Raw genomic sequence first — 21,599 nt, 5'->3', positions numbered from 1 at the left:
TGCTTCAATCCAACATGGCTGCCACACAACGGCACCAATAACATCATCGTCATCAAACTTTATTCCCCATGGGCTTCAATCATATTTGTAAAGTTTCACTTCAACCTATTCAACAATTTCAGCGAATAATGTTTTTAAGGTCTTCATTCAACCCAATATGGCTGCCAGACCACGTGACCAATGATGACGTCATAAATTCAATTATTCACTCACATCGGTTCATAGTTCAGATACATGACGTTTCAAATTTTTGGATAAGGATTTCTATTCGACCAATTATGGCTTGAATACCACTCCACCGATAATGTCATCGTTATCACCCTATATACACCATGCGGAGTTGATGTACACCAATCCAGGGCCTAGTTATATAACCCTATGTACACCACTCCGGGGCCTAGTTATATCACCCTATGTACACCAATCCAGGGCCTAGTTATATCACCCTATGTACACCACTCCGGGGCCTAGTTATATCACCCTATGTACACCACTCCAGGGCCTAGTTATATCACCCTATGTACACCACTCCAGGGCCTAGTTATATCACCCTATGTACACCACTCCGGGGCCTAGTTATATCACCCTATGTACACCACTCCGGGGCCTAGTTATATCACCCTATGTACACCACTCCAGGACCTAGTTATATCACCCTATGTACACCACTCTGGGGCCTAGTTATATCACCCTATATACACCACTCCGGGGCCTAGTTATATCACCCTATGTACACCACTCTGGGGCCTAGTTATATCACCCTATGTACACCACTCCAGGGCCTAGTTATATCACCCTATGTACACCACACCGGGGCCTAGTTATATCACCCGATGCACACCACTCCAGGGCCAAGTTATATCACCCTATGTACACCACACCAGGGCCTAGTTATATCACCCGATGCACACTCCAGGGCCTAGTTATATCACCCTATGTACACCACTCCAGGGCCTAGTTATATCACCCTATGTACACCACTCCAGGGCCAAGTTATATCACCCTATGTACACCACTCCAGGGCCTAGTTATATCACCCTATGTACACCACTCCGGGGCCTCGTTATATCACACTATGTCCACCACTTTGGGGCCTAGTTATATCACCCTATATACACCACTCCGGGGCCTAGTTATATCACCCTATGTACACCACTCCGGGGCCTAGTTATATCACCCGATGTACACCACTCCGGGGCCTAGTTATATCACCCTATATACACCACTCCGGAAGGAAGGAAGGGCATCCGGCCGTAAAACATTGCTTCAAAAAGGGGACCAAAAAACAACAACTACCACGGTCCCCGAAAAGGCCAACCCCCGCTTTGCGGGGAAAAATGGCCTCTAAACGGTGGTAGGGTAGGTAGTATACACCACTTTGGGGCCTAGTTATATCACCCGATGTACACCACTCCAGGGCCGAGTTATATCACCCTATGTACACCACTCCGGGGCCTAGTTATATCACCCTATGTACACCACTCCGGGGCCTAGTTATATCACCCGATGTACACCACTCCGGGGCCTAGTTATATCATCCTATGTACACCACTCCGGGGCCTAGTTATATCACCCTATATACACCACTCCGGGGCCTAGTTATATCACCCGATGTACACCACTCCGGGGCCTAGTTATGTCACCCTATGTACACCACTCCAGGGCCTAGTTATATCACCCTATGTACACCACTCCGGGGCCTAGTTATATCACCCTATGTACACCACTCCGGGGCCTAGTTATATCACCCGATGTACACCACTCCGGGGCCTAGTTATATCACCCGATGTACACCACTCCGGGGCCTAGTTATATCACCCTGTGTACACCACTCCGGGGCCTAGTTATATCACCCTATGTACACCACTCCGGGGCCTAGTTATGTCACCCTATGTACACCACTGCGGGGCCTAGTTATATCACCCTATGTACACCACTGCGGGGCCTAGTTATATCACCCTATGTACACCACTGCGGGGCCTAGTTATGTCACCCTATGTACACCACTTTGGGGCCTAGTTATATCACCCTATGTACACCACTGCGGGGCCTAGTTATGTCACCCTATGTACACCACTCCGGGGCCTAGTTATGTCACCCTATGTACACCACTGCGGGGCCTAGTTATATCACCCTATGTACACCACTCCGGGGCCTAGTTATATCACCCTATGTACACCACTCCAGGGCCTAGTTATATCACCCTATGTACACCACTGCGGGGCCTAGTTATATCACCCTATGTACACCACTGCGGGGCCTAGTTATATCACCCTATGTACACCACTTTGGGGCCTAGTTATATCACCCTAGGTACACCACTCCAGGGCCTAGTTATATCACCCTATGTACACCACTCCGGGGCCTAGTTATATCACCCTATGTAGACCACTCCGGGGCCTAGTTATATCACCCTATGTACACCACTCCGGGGCCTAGTTATATCACCCTAGGTACAGCACTTTGGGGCCTAGTTATATCACCCTATGTACACCACTCCGGGGCCTAGTTATATCACCCTATGTACACCACTCCGGGGCCTAGTTATATCACCCTATGTACACCACTCCGGGGCCTAGTTATATCACCCGATGTACACCACTCCGGGGCCTAGTTATATCACCCGATGTACACCACTCCGGGGCCTAGTTATATCACCCTATGTACACCACTCCGGGGCCTAGTTATATCACCCTATGTACACCACTCCGGGGCCTAGTTATATCACCCGATGTACACCACTCCGGGGCCTAGTTATATCACCCTATGTACAGCACTTTGGGGCCTAGTTATATCACCCTAGGTACAGCACTTTGGGGCCTAGTTATATCACCTTATGTACACCACTCCGGGGCCTAGTTATATCACCCTATGTACACCACTCCGGGGCCTAGTTATATCACCCTATGTACAGCACTTTGGGGCCTAGTTATATCACCTTATGTACACCACTTTGGGTCCTAGTTATATCACCCGATGTACACCACTCCGGGGCCTAGTTATATCACCCTATGTACAGCACTTTGGGGCCTAGTTATATCACCCTATGTACACCACTCCGGGGCCTAATTATATCACCCTATGTACAGCACTTTGGGGCCTAGTTATATCACCCTATGTACACCACTCCGGGGCCTAGTTATATCACCCTATGTACACCACTCCGGGGCCTAGTTATATCACCCTATGTACAGCACTTTGGGGCCTAGTTATATCACCCGATGTACACCACTCCGGGGCCTAGTTATATCACCCTATGTACAGCACTTTGGGGCCTAGTTATATCACCCTATGTACAGCACTTTGGGGCCTAGTTATATCACCCTTTGTACAGCACTTTGGGGCCTAGTTATATCACCCGATGTACACCACTCCGGGGCCTAGTTATATCACCCTATGTACACCACTCCGGGGCCTAGTTATATCACCCTATGTACACCACTCCGGGGCCTAGTTATATCACCCTATGTACAGCACTTTGGGGCCTAGTTATATCACCCTATGTACAGCACTTTGGGGCCTAGTTATATCACCCGATGTACACCACTCCGGGGCCTAGTTATATCACCCTATGTACACCACTCCGGGGCCTAGTTATATCACCCTATGTACACCACTCCGGGGCCTAGTTATATCACCCTTTCTACACCCCTTCAGGGCGACACTAATAAAGTCATATCTAACATGATCGTTTTGTCCATGCGGTGTCCACGTAAGGCACTACCACTATGCATGACTGAAGGTAAAGTTAATGTGCTTTCGGGTAACTTTGTTGTCCAAGTTGTGGTCCATTCTCCAGATTGATACACGCTCGCACATGTAATCACATGACCATTCACCATGTATTCAGACGTCTGCTTCACTGATGCCCATGGCCTTGCAGCTTGCTACAACACGTGCGGGCGATGCGCGGATGCCTGCTGCTCACAACTCCAGCGTTGCAGCCTTTCTGCTCGGCCTTGCTCGGGGTCCGCACTCGGGAGCATCCGGCCCCCCTCTCTCAACTCCTGAGGAGCGCGGTGGGTGACGGAGACCCCATGCTGGCTGCCAGGTAAGGCCATTTGGCACCTTTTTCTGTATTTAGGCCATCCCTTTACCTCATCATGTTGAACCTGAAAGCCTGCATCACCTGCATTCTGATACATGACTGAGAGAGAGAGGTCACATGAACCGTTACACGTTAACCACGTACACTACATGAATGTGCGCATGACGATGAGGTGAAAGATGGAGCATGATGAGATGATTGGTTTGTCCATGGTAGACTCGTCGTGAAGTTGGAAAAGCAAAGTCGCTTCAAGAAAGTACGACCGATTCACCGACTGCAAGGACTCACCCTCCGTTACCAGGTGCGTGCCAGGTTATCCGACAGGCTAGGCCACCTGACCCGGACCCGAGTCGCTTCAGTTTACCCCGTGCCTCGCGTGTATCTCCCGCAGGCCCCCTGGCCGGTGGACATCGTACTGGGTGCAGGTGAACAGGAGGCCTACACCCGCACGTTCCAGCTGCTGCTTCAGGCGGCGGCGGCGGCGTGCTGCCTTCAGCAGCTGTGCTTTCGAGGTACACAACAGGTTTCTGTAACGCCTTGACACCTGATTATTACCTTCACCACCAAAGGTGGATGGAGGTTATGTTTTCATCCCTGTCTGTCTGTTTGTTTGTTTGTTTGTGAACAAAATATCTCAAAAAAGTTGTGGACAGATTCGGACGAAATTTGGCAAAGATGTAGCGAATCTGACAAGGACAAAATGATTCGATTTTGGTGAAGATCCAGATTCGGATCCGGCTACTAGAATTTTAAAAAGTGATTCTTCACCATTGTGAGACCGGGCCAAAACTATACATAGCGGGATATCTCAAAAAGTTGCGGAAGGATTTGGACGAAACTTGGTGCGCCGGTTGGGTGTGTGACAAGGACAAAGAGATTTGATTTTGATGACGATCCGGATCCGGCCAGTAGAATTTTTAAAGTGATTCTTCACCATTAAGTGATACGGCCAACCAGGTGGAGGTATGCTCTCCACTGAGTGCAGTTCTAGTTTTACTTCATGAAAGAAGCACCATGAAGGACCAGAGGTTTCACCTTGGATGCATTATCTCTTGGTTTATGTGGAGCCCGCCATGCGTTTCATGATGAGCATGTGTCTATGACACAGGTGGTCGCCACCGAAGGTAGACGGAAGTTAAGTTTTCACCTGTTTGTCTGTGAGCAGGATATTAAAAAAACTTGTGCATGGATTTTGGCTAAACCTGGTGGACAGGTCGGGTGTGTGACAAGGAAGAATTGATTCGATTTTGATGAAGATCCGGATCCGGATACGAGAAATTTTTTAGTGATTCTTCACCATTGAGAGATAGACCAAAAGCGATATACTGTATGGCACGATATTTGAAAACGTTGTGGACGATGTTTTACAAGACTTGGTGGATGAGTTGGTGAGGTGACAAGAACAAGGCGATTCGATTTTGGTGGTCTGGATCTAGATCTGACCTATCAGTGGGATACAAAACGTAAAATGTTCACCTGGCAGAGGTATGCGCTCTACCAAGTGCTGTTCTAGTTTTTTTCAGTTTCTATTTTTTTTATTCATAACGTTTTAAATTTCCCTTAAGTTTAACAGAGTTTTATATAGTGAGACCAAAAAGAACATTGCGCTACATTTAATCCTTTTTTTTGGTATACCAAGTCGAGGCTCGTGTAAGAGCTAACATGTAGAACTTATAATAAAAGGAGCGGGGGACAAGAAGGGGAGAGAGAGAAGCACAATAACATTAGAGAGCAGGGACATCGGGAGATCTGTGGAAGAGAGAGGGCTGGGGTGGGGGGGGGGCGAAGGGAGGGGCGTAGGTGCACGGGATAAACAAGATGGACACTACAAGGACTTTCAGGAAAGAAAAAGGAATTTGGAAAAGGTGGATTTGGGATGGATTAACGGGGGCAGATTAACGGTATATGTTTTTAAAGTCATCGATAACCATGGTTTTTGATGTACTGTGAGTATAGCCATAGAAGAGGGCAACAAACATACTGCGGGGCTGCAGGTGGACATAAACGAGCAATGAACGAATAGGAAAAGAAAGAAGAGAGAAGGAAACCCTGTGACCTTCAAGGGAGGGAGTTTGGTTTGGGGCGTTAGGGAATGAGCAGTGGGGAGGGATTAATGGGACATCGACCAGAGTAGAGGACGTTGCATTGGGGTCTGTTTTTGTTTCTCCACACAGAATGTGCTAAAATAGGCCACAAACGCCACCTGGTGGTAGCCAGTATTACACGTTATCTTTTTTTAACCAGTACCTGCATAAAATATGTACAATTAGAATGTGAGTACGTCTGTAAAGTATTGTCGTGTTCCTGGGGATTAAGATCCTCCAAGGTAACGGGTAGCCGATCGAGCTTTACACTCCGAGGCGTTCAATCCAATGGCATTGTGAATACGGGCGGGGGAGGAGAGCAGCTCTTACCTGCACGGTCGGACGCGGCACGGGGTTTTTTCTGATCCACCAACAATTAAACGGGACAGGACAAGGAATGAATGTTCAATAAATAAAGGATTTAATAAAAAATAAATGCAGGGAACAGGGAAATGCACAATAAAACAAGATTCCTAATCGAGGGACCCTCCATGCGGACTCGTATACAGACAAGGGAATGATAAAGAAATAAAATAATGTTCTTTGTACTTGTTTCGGCCAGCACTCAGCTCTGGTCTACGAGGCTTTTTGGAGTTTGATGGTCGTATCCGCGGTATAACCACCATCTTCTCTACCCGCCCTAGGAACACCTGAAGAACACACTAGAATGGTGGGGATGGAAATTGAATTTTTTTTTTTTTTTAGCAGATGCCTAAGGTTCCAGGGAGGGGGCTTTGTTCAGGGGAAGGAGGGGTCCATAGCTAGACTGCTAAGTGTAGTATGGTCTGTGTTTCGATGAGGTTAGATTACCATGTAACACTGTAACAGGGACCCATCAGAGTAAGTTGTTTGTTGCACGTGATGCTGAGGAGGTAGTGTATTTAATTTATAGACAGGTTAGACATTAATTTTGTGGGCGTAAACACCATTTATTGGCGGGGCTATGTGAGAATTCCCCTTGAGAGTGGATGCGGAACGGCCGATCACGATCTGTCTGGCCAGTGTGTGTCAACCATGGTGCCGCAATGTGCTATGGAGCCAAAAGTGCTCTGCATTACACACAATACACCACATATAACACACCACACACTACACACAAAACACCACACACAATACAGAACATCACACACAATACAGAACACCACACACAATACAGTACATCACACACAATACATCACACACAATACACCACATAAAACACAAAACACAAGTCCTGGCAGGGTTTGCAGATTGCTCTTTCTTTTATGTTTTGTCATCTCTTTGCTGTTTTGACCATTACAGACATGCAAGGCAGGGCTCAAGCTGGCCAAGGGGGGGCAACCTGCATGCGGCAAATGTTCCTGCTGCGGATGCAGTTACTACACTTCACCAGTACTCTCCATCAGCACCTTCTCACCAAGGTAATGTGGGTAATCGGACACTACGGCCGCGATAACACCGACCGACCAGTGAGCTCAGGTGATGAGTCGAGTCCATTCAACATGTCTTATTACAACCGATACACAAAAAGAGGCACCAGGAAACCGTCCATCAAACTGTAGTCGCTCACAGAGGAACCATTGAAGACAGTCTCAATACACCGTCCACGTTGGGGACAGTCTCAATACACCGTCCACGTTGGGGACAGTCTCAATACACCGTCCACGTTGGGGACAGTCTCAATACACCATCCACGTTGGGGACAGTCTCAATACACCATCCACGTTGGCCGTTGGGGACAGTCTCAATACACCGTCCACGTTGGGGACAGTCTCAATACACTGTCCACGTTGGGGACAGTCTCAATACACCATCCACGTTGGGGACAGTCCCAATACACCGTCCGTTAGGGACAGTCTCAATACACCGTCCACGTTGGGGACAGTCTCAATACACCATCCACGTTGGGGACAGTCCCAATACACCGTCCGTTAGGGACAGTCTCAATACACCGTCCACGTTGGGGACAGTCTCAATACACCATCCACGTTGGGGACAGTCTCAATACACCGTCCACGTTGGGGACAGTCCCAATACACCATCCGTTAGGGACTGTCTCAATACACCGTCCACGTTGGGGACAGTCTCAATACACCATCCACGTTGGGGACAGTCTCAATACACCGTCCACGTTGGGGACAGTCTCAATACACCATCCACGTTGGGGACAGTCTCAATACACCGTCCACGTTGGGGACAGTCTCAATACACCATCCACGTTGGGGACAGTCCCAATACACCGTCCGTTGGGGACAGTCCCAATACACCGTCCGTTGGGGACAGTCTCAATACACCATCCACGTTGGGGACAGTCTCAATACACCGTCCACGTTAGGGACAGTCTCAATACACCATCCACGTTGGGGACAGTCTCAATACACCGTCCACGTTGAGGACAGTCCCAATACACCATCCGTTAGGGACTGTCTCAATACACCGTCCACGTTGGGGACAGTCTCAATACACCATCCACGTTGGGGACAGTCTCAATACACCGTCCGTTGGGGACAGTCCCAATACACCGTCCGTTGGGGACAGTCCCAATACACCGTCCGTTGGGGACAGTCCCAATACACCGTCCGTTGGGGACAGTCTCAATACACCGTCCACGTTAGGGACAGTCTCAATACACCATCCACGTTGGGGACAGTCTCAATACACCGTCCACGTTGGGGACAGTCCCAATACACCATCCGTTAGGGACTGTCTCAATACACCGTCCACGTTGGGGACAGTCTCAATACACCATCCACGTTGGGGACAGTCTCAATACACCGTCCACGTTGGGGACAGTCTCAATACACCGTCCACGTTGGGGACAGTCCCAATACACCGTCCGTTGGGGACAGTCCCAATACACCGTCCGTTGGGGACAGTCTCAATACACCATCCACGTTGGGGACAGTCTCAATACACCATCCACGTTGGGGACAGTCCCAATACACCGTCCGTTGGGGACAGTCTCAATACACCGTCCACGTTGGGGACAGTCTCAATACACCGTCCACGTTGGGGACAGTCTCAATACACCGTCCACGTTGGGGACAGTCTCAATGCACCATCCACATTGGGGACAGTCTCAATACACCGTCCACGTTGGGGACAGTCTCAATACACCGTCCACGCTGGGGACAGTCTCAATACACCGTCCGTTAGGGACAGTCTCAATACACCGTCCACGTTGGGGACAGTCTCAATGCAACCGTCCACGTTGGGGACAGTCTCAATACACCGTCCACGTTGGGGACAGTCTCAATACACCGTCCACGTTAACAATGCATTCGCTGGTAGGTTGGAAATGGTCGTGATATCGGACAACCAGAATTCCATGTTTTGATATTGGTGACTGAATTCAAGTACCTTTTCACATGTTTGATATGGTGACTGAATTCAAGTACCTTTTCATATGTTTGATATGGTGACTGAATTCAAGTACCTTTTCACATGTTTGATATGGTGACTGAATTCAAGTACCTTTTCACATGTTTGATATGGTGACTGAATTCAAGTACCTTTTTACATATTTGATATGGTGGCTGAATTCAAGTATCTTTTCACATGTTTGATATTGGTGTCTGAATTCAAGTACCTTTTCAGAAGTTTGACATGGTGGCTGAATTCAAGTACCTTTTCACATGTTTGATATGGTGTCTGAATTCAAGTGCCTTTTCACATGTTTGATATGTTGGCTGAATTCAAGTACCTTTTCACATGTTTGATATGGTGGCTGAATTCAAGTACCTTTTCACATGTTTGTTATGGTGGCTGAATTAATGTACCTTTTCACATGTTTGATATTGTTGGCTGAATTCAAGTACCTTTTCACATGTTTGATATGGTGGCTGAATTCAAGTACCTTTTCACATGTTTGATATGGTGTCTGAATTCAAGTACCTTTTCACATGTTTGATATTGGTGGCTGAATTCAAGTACCTTTTCACATATTTGATGTTGGTGTCTGAATTCCAGTACCTTTTCACATGTTTGATGTGGTGACTGAATTCCAGTACCTTTTTACATATTTGATATGGTGGCTGAATTAAAGTACCTTTTCACATGTTTAATATTGGTGGCTGAATTAAAGTACCTTTTCACATGTTTGATATTGATCAGCTTCATTGAAGGTCAGGTACCTTGTTTGAGATGGGCATGCGTTTGGGCATAAATCTGTGCACTCAGACTGCAGAGCTAACCAGGTTGAACGGTTTGTTAAATGTTTCCATGGTGATTCTATTGTCAAATACACTCGGATTCTGACATCAGGTGTTCGCCCATGCCAGCGCTGTCCTGTAGAGTGGGGTATGTTTAGGGTTCAAGGGAATAATTCCGACATGGTCAGCGAGTGTATTCTTCGTGCAAATTGCAAGGTGTGTGATTTTGCATTGTGTGTGCAGGTTGTGCACGGTGCCTGGTGTGATTGTGAACAAGGCCTGGACCGAGCTGTAGACCTGGACGAGATCATACGAGTGCATCGCGCATTCCTGCACACTGCAGAACACACGTGTCTCCTGCACTTCCAGGTAAGTGATTTGCACATGCACACAAACACATAATCAACGGGTCTTTATGACTTACGCAGTGATACGCCATGGTACCAGAATAATTGGTATTGAGAGAGGTATCTCGGAAATACTCCGGCTCAACATGATTGGTATTGTTATGTCGATTGGGTAGGGCATATATAGATCCAGGTAGATCTGCAGAGGTATCATGCTTCGGCTGTCGTGATAGGAAACCTCACCTGTAATTTCTGTTTAGGCGGTTTGTTCGGATTAAGGTGTATCTTCGTCCCCACTACAAGGAATGGAGCATGATAAATAGTTCTAGGGATTATGCTAACTCCATTGTGTGTGAAATCTCTGTGATCATTCCGGAGTCCCTTATGGCAACACATCACACACAGTAGATAGATCCATTCGTGCACACATTAATTAAATCCCCCCTTACAATGACTGACGATAAAACTGACTGGAAGAGCAGACAGCAAGCAACCGCACACTACGGCGCCATGGCAGGCAGACATCGCACAGGCGGGCCGAGAGCCATGCCCAGGAGAACTCGTGATTGACAGGAGGGGGGAGGGGTGAGCAACACCAAGAGCACCGATTGGACAGTAAAGAAGGACTTGTGATTGGCCACCGACCAATGGCATGGGAGCAGGGCGCCCAAGCGCCTGGCCAATGGGAGGGGACAGATGAGATCAGAAGATTCGGGAAGACTAGAAGCGACGCGCTGGTTGGAGGAGGAAGCGCCAGTGACGTCAGAGGACATCTGATAAAAGAGAGCGGAGACCGACATTTTCTGTCTTCGCCTCTGCCTCTCTTCCCTTCTTGCCGTCTTTTGCGCTTGGACCTGTTCTTGCCTTCAGACTTTGGTGGAGAGACGGAGTGCCGATGATTCTCTTCCCCTGCGTTCACATACGAACGATGAGCGAGGCTTGTTGTCGGAGCACTGACGATCCTCCTTCACTGCGTTCACGCACGGGACCTGACGAGCAATCACACGGGCGCGCCGAGGGCCGCTCCGCGTCAACGACCAGGCAGTTTCCGCCAACACCAGCGCTGCGTCGGACGAACGCACTCGATCCCTGACGATTCTTGACTAATCACAAAAGCTAAGCTCGCACCACACAAACCCCCAACACAACGATTATTTTATTTGAATATTCCTTCGTCCGTGTATTTGAAGTGAGGTGTGGGGACGTCCTGATTTAGGACATTTATTTACCGGCGCGTTCTTGTTATCGGCATCCGTGGCAATAAAGCCTTGTTCTTTTGTATATTCTAAATCCCGTGTTCGTGAGAGTTTAATCACTTTTCAGGTTGAAGACACTGGCGCGCACGGACCGTGAGGTAAATCTCGCCGCTTCTTCTTCTTCGTTCCTTATTCCTCGCGCATATGGATAGCGAAATCCGCCATTGATCGTCGCCTCGTTCAGCTCGTTTCCATCCGTGATTGCCCGGTCTTCACCGACGGCAATCGCACGACAGTATTATACACCACTCCTTTCCTTTTCCATCTCCAATCGCTGCGTGACGTCATCGCCAGCCGCTGAAAGGGAGTGCTCAGTTTTCACTCTGGTTTCTTGTTTCTTTTCTTGTTAATTGCAAAATCGAAGATTTTTCAAGCATATTGGTCGATTGCATTTGTTATTCTGTCTGTTTGTTTGTCTTTTTGTTTGTCTGTTTCTCACTCGCCTACAGGTCACAATTCTAAACCATTCTAAACCAAAATCAATTTTCATCTGAAAAATCATCAATTTTCATCTGATTGACTTGAAAATTGAACAGCATTTGTATAGTGCCTCACTGAATTGGGAAACCAACTATTGAGGTCAAAAGGTCAAAGGTCAACTCTAGGTCAAAGGTATGAAATCATCAATTTCATCTTAAAAATCGTAACTTTTCATCCTATTGACCCGAGCTTTGATCAAGATCGTCAATTTTAATCTTGATGAAATGGACAATTTGATGGACCAATGGCAACGTTTTCTTGGGGGGAGGGGGAGGTGCACCACAATAATGTAGCGATGGTGCACTGAATGTTCCCACTGCGCTGCGTGTACTGTCTGTACAGAGAGCTGCTCTCCGCGGGGCATTACTGCACGTCCTGGACGTCGCCTTGACGTTCGCAATGCAGTGGAAGGACACTGGAGAACTCAGGTAAACCTGACATGTCACGTCACGTAAACCAAAGCACACCTCGCTCGTGTGGATCGTTGGTCATAAAGTCTGTGCAGTACCATGACGGCAGTTTATAATTGGGCCAGAGAACAGCCTTACCGTGCCTTCTTTAGGACCTTTTGTTCAAGTTAAATTGAACCCATGATATACCATATAAAAACATAGGTACATGCACCAAATGCATGTCCTAAGTGAACAAGATGAAGCGCAATGATGAACTGTGATCTGATCCTTAATATTGTTGCGGATCTCAAGCCCGTCGACATACAGAGGGGGGTTAAACCCTTTTCCCCCTCGGGCCTTCGAGTCCACGAGGCCGCTACCCACTTTACACTCGTGGGGCGGATTGTGGAGCAATTCCAGCCACCACCCCCGTAGCGAGCGTGCAGAAGGGTTTCTGGTCAAATTCCCAAGTACCTTCTATACACACGCCGCCACGAAGACGGGGGCTGAACCTCGCACGGGTCATGCTGGTCTGATACGCCCGAGCGGTTTGCGTGTCACGTGACTCGTGCCGTTAATGATTATGAACCCGATTGAGCAGTTTTATTTCATACAATGCGAGGCCAATGGTGGGAAAAGACGTGAACGCCCAAATGGAAGCAAAGAACACAGGTTTATTTATAAATGTACAATGGTCAAGGCAAGGAAGAGACACAGGGTAGAAACTTAACGTCCTTAACTTGGTTTCCCAGACAAGGGCCCTCTCACTCACGCGGGGAAAGGAAGGAAGGAAGAAGGACGCGCTCAAAGCGTGGCCGTTGGTGCTGTTCGCCCCGGTCAGCTCGTTGGGCGTGTCCCTTGAGATGTTCGCGGCACGTGCAGGGAGCCCAGGCAGGGAGATCGTTGGAGTCTCGGGCCCCAGGAGAGATCGTCCTGCGAAAGCGCTTATAACAGGCGGCAGAGAACAGGGCAGGGGCAGAACGCAGACTACCGAGAGAGTTCGTGCTTTCGACCACAGAGCGCAGAGAGAGCTGGGAGCTTGGCCACGGGGAGAGCGTTCGTGCTTCGGAGTCCTGGGCTAGAGAGCTTCAACCACAGAGCGAGTTTTGGGGGACCAGGGCAGGGTTTTATAGCCCCTCCCAGAGTCCCACCCGAATGTTCCAAGCACCTCCCCTGGCTGCTGTTGTTAGCCACTCCCCTTTAGCTCCCATTGGCTGCTTGCCGCTTACCGGCCACTCCCCTTTAGCTCCTCCCTCGGGTCTCCCAGACTTGTTCCAGGCCCTAGCACATGGCATTCCAGCCCAATTGAGGCCTACCCTTACGTGCATGCATCAACGCATACTAACACAGGAAAGGAGACTATACTTAACATTGAATAGGAGATAACTGAACTAAGCGAGGCTACATGTTGTGGTGCAACTAACTAAGAGGGGGGTTTGCCTTTATTCTCAAAACCGCAACACCATGATCTGATCCTTAATGTGATCTGTTCTTAATGTGATCTGATCCTTGATGTGATCTGATCCATGATGTGATCTGATCCTTGATGTGATCTGATCCTTGATGTGATCTGATCCTTGATGTGATCTGATCCTTAACGTGATCTGATCCTTAACGTGATCTGATCCTTAACGTGATCTGATCCTAATGTGATCTGATCCTTAATGTGATCTGTTCCTTAATGTGATCTGTTCCTTAATGTGATCTGTTCCTTTTTGTGATCTGATCCTTAATGTGATCTGATCCTTAATGTGATCTGTTCCTTAATGTGTTCTAATCCTTAATGTGATCTGATCCAAATGTGATCTGATTCTTAATGTGATCTGATCCTTAATGTGATCTGTTCCTCAATGTGATCTGTTCCTTAATGTGATCTGTTCCTCATGTGATCTGATCCTTAATGTGAAATGATCCTTAATGTGATCTGATCCTTAATGTGATCTGTTCCTTGATGTGATCTGTTCCTTGATGTGATCTGATCCTTGATGTGATCTCATCCTTAATGTGATCTGATCCTCAATGCGAAATGATCCTTAATGCGATCTGATCCTTAATGTGATCTGATCCTTAATGTGATCTGATCCTTAATGATCTGATCCTTAATGTGATCTGTTCCTTAATGTGATCTGTTCCTTAATGTGATCTGATCCTTAATGTGATCTGTTCCTTAATGTGATCTGTTCCTTAATGTGATCTGTTCCTTAATGTGATCTGATCCTTAATGTGATCTGATCCTTAATGTGATCTGATCCTTAATGTGAAATGATCCTTAATGTGATCTGTTCCTTAATGTGATCTGTTCCTTAATGTTAAATGATCGTTAATGTGATCTGATCCTTAATGTGATCTGATCCTTAATGTGATCTGATCCTTAATGTGATCTGATCCCTAATGTGATCTGATCCTTAATGTGATCTGATCCTTAATGTGATCTGATCCGTAATGTGATCTGATCCTTAATGTGATCTGATCCATAATGTGATCTGATCCCTAATGTGATCTGATCCTTGCCTCTCACAGTCCAGATGTTGTGGAACGACTGGAGGGCGAGTTTGCTCATTCTCGTGACCTTTCCCTTAGTTTGCTCCAAGAGGCCGTTTGCCAGCGTCTTGGGCAAGACCGTGAGTTACACCTCTCCCCACCCCCCCTTTCTTTCCAAATGATCTCCCATTGCCGAGCACTTCCTGTTGTGTACCAAGTGTTCCTCAATTTCTGTTCCTCACCATGTGTTGCAGTGGAAGAGCTATACCTGAATCTCTCCACAAATCTACCTAACCCATCATGAATGGGATAATCCAAGCGGAATTCCTCACCGGACAATGCCGTGCGGGTGTCTGTGCTTGTACGGGTGCAGAAGAGTCCAATGTTGGGAATGAAGAATGGCAAATGTAATCGAATGAAGCACAGCCAGGATAGTGGGTACAAAAGAAATACTGTATTTGGGAACAAAAGCATACCAGGCAAACAATTAATGGCTTCACGCAGAAGACAACGATGAGCAGCCACTCGTTCTTTACTCCATTAGTGTTTTGTACAATACAGCATGATTGTTTAAAACGAAAATAAAACATCCACCTGTATTACATCTTTAGGGAGCTGCATCATTTGTGCAGACTTACCATTAATGCCACAGCCATACACGCACTGCATGCTGGGTAAAAAAACTACCAGGAAACAAGGGAGGTAGGAAAGGGTCAGGGCAAATTATTGGGTGTATGGAGGAGGGAGAGGACGTTGGAAATTCCAAGGAATGGAACTTTCAGTGCATTTTCAATGGACTTAGAGGACGTTTCCCCAAAGCTAGGTAACAGTGCTGGCGAAGCGCCATATATACGTTTATTAATAATAATAACAATAATAATAATAATAATACATTTCCTTATGCAACACGCCCTGTGTACATATAGACAATGGAGATGCCGTAACAGTTTGTGTCTGACGAGAGCCCTTAGGAGGGGCAGGGAAGAGAGCAGAAGAGTTGGTGTAAAAACACTGGTTGGGACAGGAGGCGAGAAGAGTGAGACGCTATAGAGAGTCGGCAGAGCGATGAAGCCAAACTCGAACCCTGGAACGTCGCATCACAGTTCTCTTCATTACAAAAAGACAATAAGAAAAGGCAAACACAAGCTAAAGGAAGAAGGCGAACGGACCACGGCAAAGTTGGACTTGGTCACTGCCGAATCCTCACTTCCTACACCTTAGCGCTAAAAGCCAGGTCGAAGATCTGCATGAGGTCCATGCTCGGCTCAACGACGTGCGGCTCGTCCTACACGATTCCTGGCTCCGACGAGTCTTGTACCGGCCCGTTTGGTTTGGGCCCGACCTCCGGTCTCGCCCGGCTCCTCGGCGGGTCCTAAATGTGCCGAATGGTGTGAAAGATCCAATCGACCTTGGTGGTCCATCCTCCGTGATGGGCGTCGTCCATCTGCTTCATGAAGTATTCTAACGCGTCCTGCTCGGGCCGTTCGAGCGCCAAAGTTTTGCGTAGGTAGGCCACATCGTCAAAGGACTGCAGTTCCGGCATTCCCGAAGACAGCATCATGGAGAAGAGGTTGATGAAAAGGTTCGCATGCTGGCGAATGGCCAGATATGCCTTGCAGCACATTTCCTGGAAACTGAGGAGGAAACGGGATGGGTTACACCAATAAACGGATTGCATGGGAGGGACAGTGAGGGGGTGAGGTGAGTTAGAGGTGGCCATTTACCGATCAAACTCTTCGGTTTTGCTGTAGTCCTGGTTTCCCTTGCCAATGACCAACAAGAAGTCCTGTGTCAGTACGAATGGGACACGCTCACGCTTGTACCCAAATTTTTTCTTCTTATGGTCCAGGAAATGCCCGAAGTCTATGTGGAACAGCTAAAAGAAAAGGGATGGAATGTTTAAGGTGGCTGCCATTGCACACTGTCATTACCACCGAATCATTACAATCATTACCTGCCCATCATCCTTCAGCATTATGTTGGAATTGTGCCGATCACCGATCCCGAGGATGAACGTCGCCACACAATAGCCGGCGCAGGACCGTGTGAAGAGATCAACGGCGGCGTCGTACCTGCAGAAACGGGCTGGGTGAGCTACGGCGAACGGCATCGCGAACGCATCGCATGGTGAACGTGGCAAGAAGAAGAGAAACGTTACGTACGCCTCTCCCTTGTTCCTTTCTCTCAGCCATTGGTGCAATGTGTGGCTAGTGAACTGGAGAGCACCCTTAAGACCGCCTTTGCATTGAATCTGCATGATGGTGCTCGAGTTCTGCACCACCTCAATGAGTCCCACACAGTCCCCGATGGATAGGCAGCCGTACGGGAGCATTCTGGGAGAAAGAACAGCAGAGACCGATAGTTGAGGAATTACGAGTTGAAACAAAGCTTTCGTTCCGGTTATTAGGGTCACGTATAATGACGGGAGTTTAATAAATGACAACCTGAATGTGCAAAAGTGATGCCATCATTTGGTTGTGTGCATGTCTTCGTACCGTAGATCAAGCCCTTGGTTCTGCCAGATGTTCTCCATGATCCTGATGATTTGCAAGGTCAGCATATCCTGTCGCAAGTCATCTCCATTCTTGAAAATGACCTCGTTGTTCTGGAACAGAAGCTCGGCCATGATATCAGGGTTCTCCCAGTTGAGCCACAGTGGGCGCTTTGCCGAGGACATTATCCGACATTCCTCGAGGCGTAGGTTTCCAAGCTGGTGTGCAGGATTCAGTGGAGAGATGAACCCCTGGAGAGCCTCCATGAAGTCGGGTTGCCTCATCTGTTCTGCCAAAAACCTCATCTGGACTTTCTGAGTCTCGTCTTTTTTCTCCTGCTTCAGCATGTCTGTCAGGTTGGTCAGCTTGTCCATTGCTTCCACCTGAACAGGGGAGAAACTCTTGTGGTCAAATAATGGTGAAAACAAAGAGTATATGACAAGGAACAACAAACAATACCCCAATAGTAGCACAAAAATGTCGGCAAGCATTTGCATTCATAAATTGTCCACGACCAAGCAAAAACCCAGCGATGGACCAAATGGCTAGCATTCTGTAGTTTGTGTGTAGACCTGGCGATTGAGGTGCTTGAGGTACATCCCACAAGTGCGGCAATAGGCTTCGAGCAGCAGGCCGAAACGCTGGCACACGTACTTCAGGTGCATCTCGGATTTGAGGTGCCAGAAGAAGAAATGCCCGATTCGCTGATTAGTGAGCGCCTTCTTGAGCAGAAACCGTGCAAGGTGGTTGTCCAGATACTGCTCGTACTTTAGGACCTGCAAGGGGAGCAGTCGAACCTTTTCAACCGAGGAATTGTACGACTCGGTGCAAGGGAGGGATACACGTTAAGATAAACGGTATCAAGTCAAAGTGTCGGGTGCGAATAGATTCCCTGCATCCCTTCGCCAGATCGGTACACCTTTGTTTCTCAAATGGCTAATAATTTATATGGTAATAATTATTTTGGTTTATATATAATATATACTAGCAGAAGTACCCGGCATTGCCGGGCGGGGGAGGGGAGGGGGAAGAGGAGGGGAGGGGAACGGGGGGGGGGAGGGGAGGAGAGGGGAGGAGAGGGGGGAGGGGAGAAGAGGGGGGGGAAGTACCCGGCATTCCGTGTATAAACGTGAGGGAGAAGAGGGGGGAGGGGGAGGGATGGGAGAGGAGAGGGGTGGGAGGGGGGAGGGGGAGGGGGAGGGATGGGAGAGGAGAGGGGTGTGAGGGGAGAGGGGGAGTGGGAGGGGGGAGGGGAGGAGAGGGGGGGAGGGGAGGAGAGGGGGGGAGGGGAGGAGAAAGGGGGGGAGGGGGAGGGATGGGAGAGGAGAGGGGTGGGAGAGGAGAGGGGTGGGAGGGGGGAGGAGAGGGAAGGGGCAGGGGGGAGGGGGGAGAGGGGGAGGGGGGAGGGAGGGGGAGGGGGGAGGGGAGGGTCTATGCTAAATCATGCTAAATGCTAATCATGCTAAAATAAAATCTATGCTACTTGCTGGCGGCAAGGAACATCACGTGATCGCGTCACGAACATCATTCGTGATCACATCATCACGTGATCGTGATCGTTATCAATGAGCGCGAATGAGCGAATCAGCGCGCTGCTCTGCCAACGATTCAGATTCGCTGATAAAAAATATGGATCTAAAGATGAAAGAAAAAAAAAACTATGTGGTGTGAATGGCAATGTTCCTCGCTGAAATGTGAAAAAACGCAATCGCTTTTCGCTCTGAAATACGTGCGAATGCGTAACTGAGTTAATGGCGGCAAGGAACATCACGTGATCGCTCTGAGCGAATCAGCGCGCTGCTCTGCCACCGGTCAGATTCGGTGCATAATATTCCTCGCTGAAATGCGCTGAGGTAAAAATATGGAAAAAAAATATTATGAAATAAATTTTTAGGTCGGCCATGTTCTTCCCAGGCTCAATGGCCATGTCTGTGCCAAATATCAAGTACGTGAGCCTCTCCGTTTAGGAGTCTACCGGTAACATTACACACACACACAAACTGTGTTTTATATATATAGATTATTTTATATTTATTATAATAATATTTTAATTTATTATAATTATATGATACTATAAAATATTATAATAATAATACAATAATAATAATAATAATCTTCTATATATATAAAAGATAAAGTTTTTGTTTGTTTGTTTGTTTGTTTGTTTGTCTGCACGCGCTAATCTCCTGAACGGTGAAAGATAGGAGGAAGCCTCTAAAACAAAAAATGTCGGGACGGGCCCCGGGAAGGCTATAGGCTAGGTGGCGAGGCCGGTCGAGGCCCACCTCGGCCGGGCTGGGCCCATTTCGCAATTAAAAGCTGAGCTGAATTATAGTAGTCAATCTTCTACGGCCATGAGTAAAAGCTGAATTATGGTAGTAAATTCATTCAAAAAGAACTAAAAATGTCGGGACGGGCCCCGGGAAGGTTATAGGTTAGGTGGCGAGGCCGGTCGAGGCCCACCTCGGCCAGGCTGAGCCCATTTTGCAATTAAAAGCTGAGCTGAATGATAGTAGTCAATCTTCTACGGCCGCGAGTAAAAGCTGAATTATACTAGTAAATTCATTCAAAAAGAACCCGGGCAACGCCGGGTGCTTTCGGCTAGTATATTATATAATTATATTTAATAATATTATATAATATTATAATAATATAATTATAATAATATAATAATATTATCATAATGACCACCTTTGGAGGCCATTTTTCCCTGCAGAGCAGGGGTTGGCCTTTTTTGGGCACCGTGCTCCCCTTTTTGAAGCAATGTTTTATGGCCGGATGCCCTGCCTGCCACCAACCCTGTTTGTCGCCTCTTGGACACACAGGGAATTACCAGTGAACTGGTACTCAATTTGCCGACCTCAGAAGGATGACAGGCTGAGTCCACCCCCCTGGTGTTAATTCAACGATTGACCGGGATTCGAACCCAGGATCCTAGGATCCCAAGCCGACACCCTAACTGCTAAGCCAACACCAGGCTAGTTATAATATTATCATATTGATAATTATATGATAAATGATAATTTGATAATTATATGTCATAATATGATGATTATAATATGATAATTATATGATATGATTATATGATAATTTATTATAATTTTATAATAATTATTATATGGTTTATATGGTAAAATGGTAATATAAATTTCTTATCGCCCATAAGCCAACGCTTTTGGCCTTGCCTCGGACTGTGTTCCGCCATCTTCATTTCCTGACCGGTAAGCGAATCCTTTTGCAATACAAAAGGTGTGCGCACAGGAAGGTGGCCTTCCCGAAGTACATCTTGATGATACTTTCACATCGTTTTTCTTTAACTTATCATCTTTTATACTTTAGCCTGTTTCCTTGTGCGTGTAACGCAATCAATTTTCCATGGTCCGTGCCATGTGTCGTGTTTGTAGGCCGCCACCAATTCCACACCCATTTTATCATCAATATGTAAATTTTCTGGTTTTTGTGTACCCATATCCAGTCTGGGTGGTGTTAAAAATAATCCGCCAAGTTGAGAGGAATACTTGTCAAGAAGAACGGTCCACACAAGATATCCGCTCAGCTTAACGGGACGCTACCATGGCGAGGGCATTGGATGGCGAGTGTAAAGGCTAAGATAGTCGGGCCTTTCCAAGAATAACCTCAAAAAGACGAAAACCAATCAAATTGCGTTTTTGGCTTTCAAGTAGAATCGTGGTCATGATCGAATGTCTGTGTAATGAAATCCGATTGCGCTCATGTTTTAGATCAACGTGTGTCGTCGGACGGTGAGGGTGGTAGGATAAAAACAGATCAACGGACAAACGTTAAAACCTTTGACTTTGAGGACAGAAAATGCAATTTGTTCTGAGTACTGTGGTTCGTACAAGGGAAATGCCACTTGTGGGACACAAGG

The 21,599-nt window shown here is 47.4% G+C and overlaps 2 protein-coding genes across 6 annotated transcripts in view; one reads left to right on the top strand and one right to left on the bottom strand.

Moving 5' to 3' along the window:
* Nucleotides 1-15,884, top strand: part of LOC137412887 (gamma-tubulin complex component 5) — a 71,626-nt gene extending 55,742 nt beyond the window's left edge. For 2 of the 3 annotated variants that reach the window (XM_068098217.2, XM_068098216.2), the window contains 8 exons: nucleotides 3,884-4,051; nucleotides 4,265-4,349; nucleotides 4,440-4,560; nucleotides 7,414-7,532; nucleotides 10,506-10,631; nucleotides 12,688-12,773; nucleotides 15,258-15,358; nucleotides 15,473-15,884. In XM_068098217.2, coding sequence (XP_067954318.2) covers nucleotides 3,884-4,051; nucleotides 4,265-4,349; nucleotides 4,440-4,560; nucleotides 7,414-7,532; nucleotides 10,506-10,631; nucleotides 12,688-12,773; nucleotides 15,258-15,358; nucleotides 15,473-15,522 — 856 coding nt within the window. In that variant the 3' untranslated portion in view covers nucleotides 15,523-15,884. The remainder of the gene's footprint in view (nucleotides 1-3,883; nucleotides 4,052-4,264; nucleotides 4,350-4,439; nucleotides 4,561-7,413; nucleotides 7,533-10,505; nucleotides 10,632-12,687; nucleotides 12,774-15,257; nucleotides 15,359-15,472) is intronic. The other variant, XR_010981568.2, reaches the window with a different exon arrangement.
* The window catches only part of PIK3CA (phosphatidylinositol-4,5-bisphosphate 3-kinase catalytic subunit alpha), a 28,900-nt gene continuing 22,953 nt past the window's right edge, over nucleotides 15,653-21,599 (bottom strand). For all 3 annotated transcript variants that reach the window (XM_068098262.2, XM_068098260.2, XM_068098263.2), the window contains 6 exons: nucleotides 18,283-18,486; nucleotides 17,714-18,093; nucleotides 17,381-17,551; nucleotides 17,173-17,290; nucleotides 16,943-17,094; nucleotides 15,653-16,852 (listed from right to left, as the gene is read on the bottom strand). In XM_068098262.2, the coding sequence (XP_067954363.1) occupies nucleotides 16,591-16,852; nucleotides 16,943-17,094; nucleotides 17,173-17,290; nucleotides 17,381-17,551; nucleotides 17,714-18,093; nucleotides 18,283-18,486 (1,287 nt within the window). In that variant the 3' untranslated portion in view covers nucleotides 15,653-16,590. The remainder of the gene's footprint in view (nucleotides 16,853-16,942; nucleotides 17,095-17,172; nucleotides 17,291-17,380; nucleotides 17,552-17,713; nucleotides 18,094-18,282; nucleotides 18,487-21,599) is intronic.

This window comes from Myxine glutinosa, chromosome 2 (genome assembly GCF_964187855.1).
Source record: "Myxine glutinosa chromosome 2, kmMyxGlut1.1, whole genome shotgun sequence".
In the NCBI taxonomy this organism is placed as follows: Eukaryota; Metazoa; Chordata; class Myxini; order Myxiniformes; family Myxinidae; genus Myxine; species Myxine glutinosa.
This window is presented reverse-complemented; position numbering and strand designations above follow the sequence as displayed.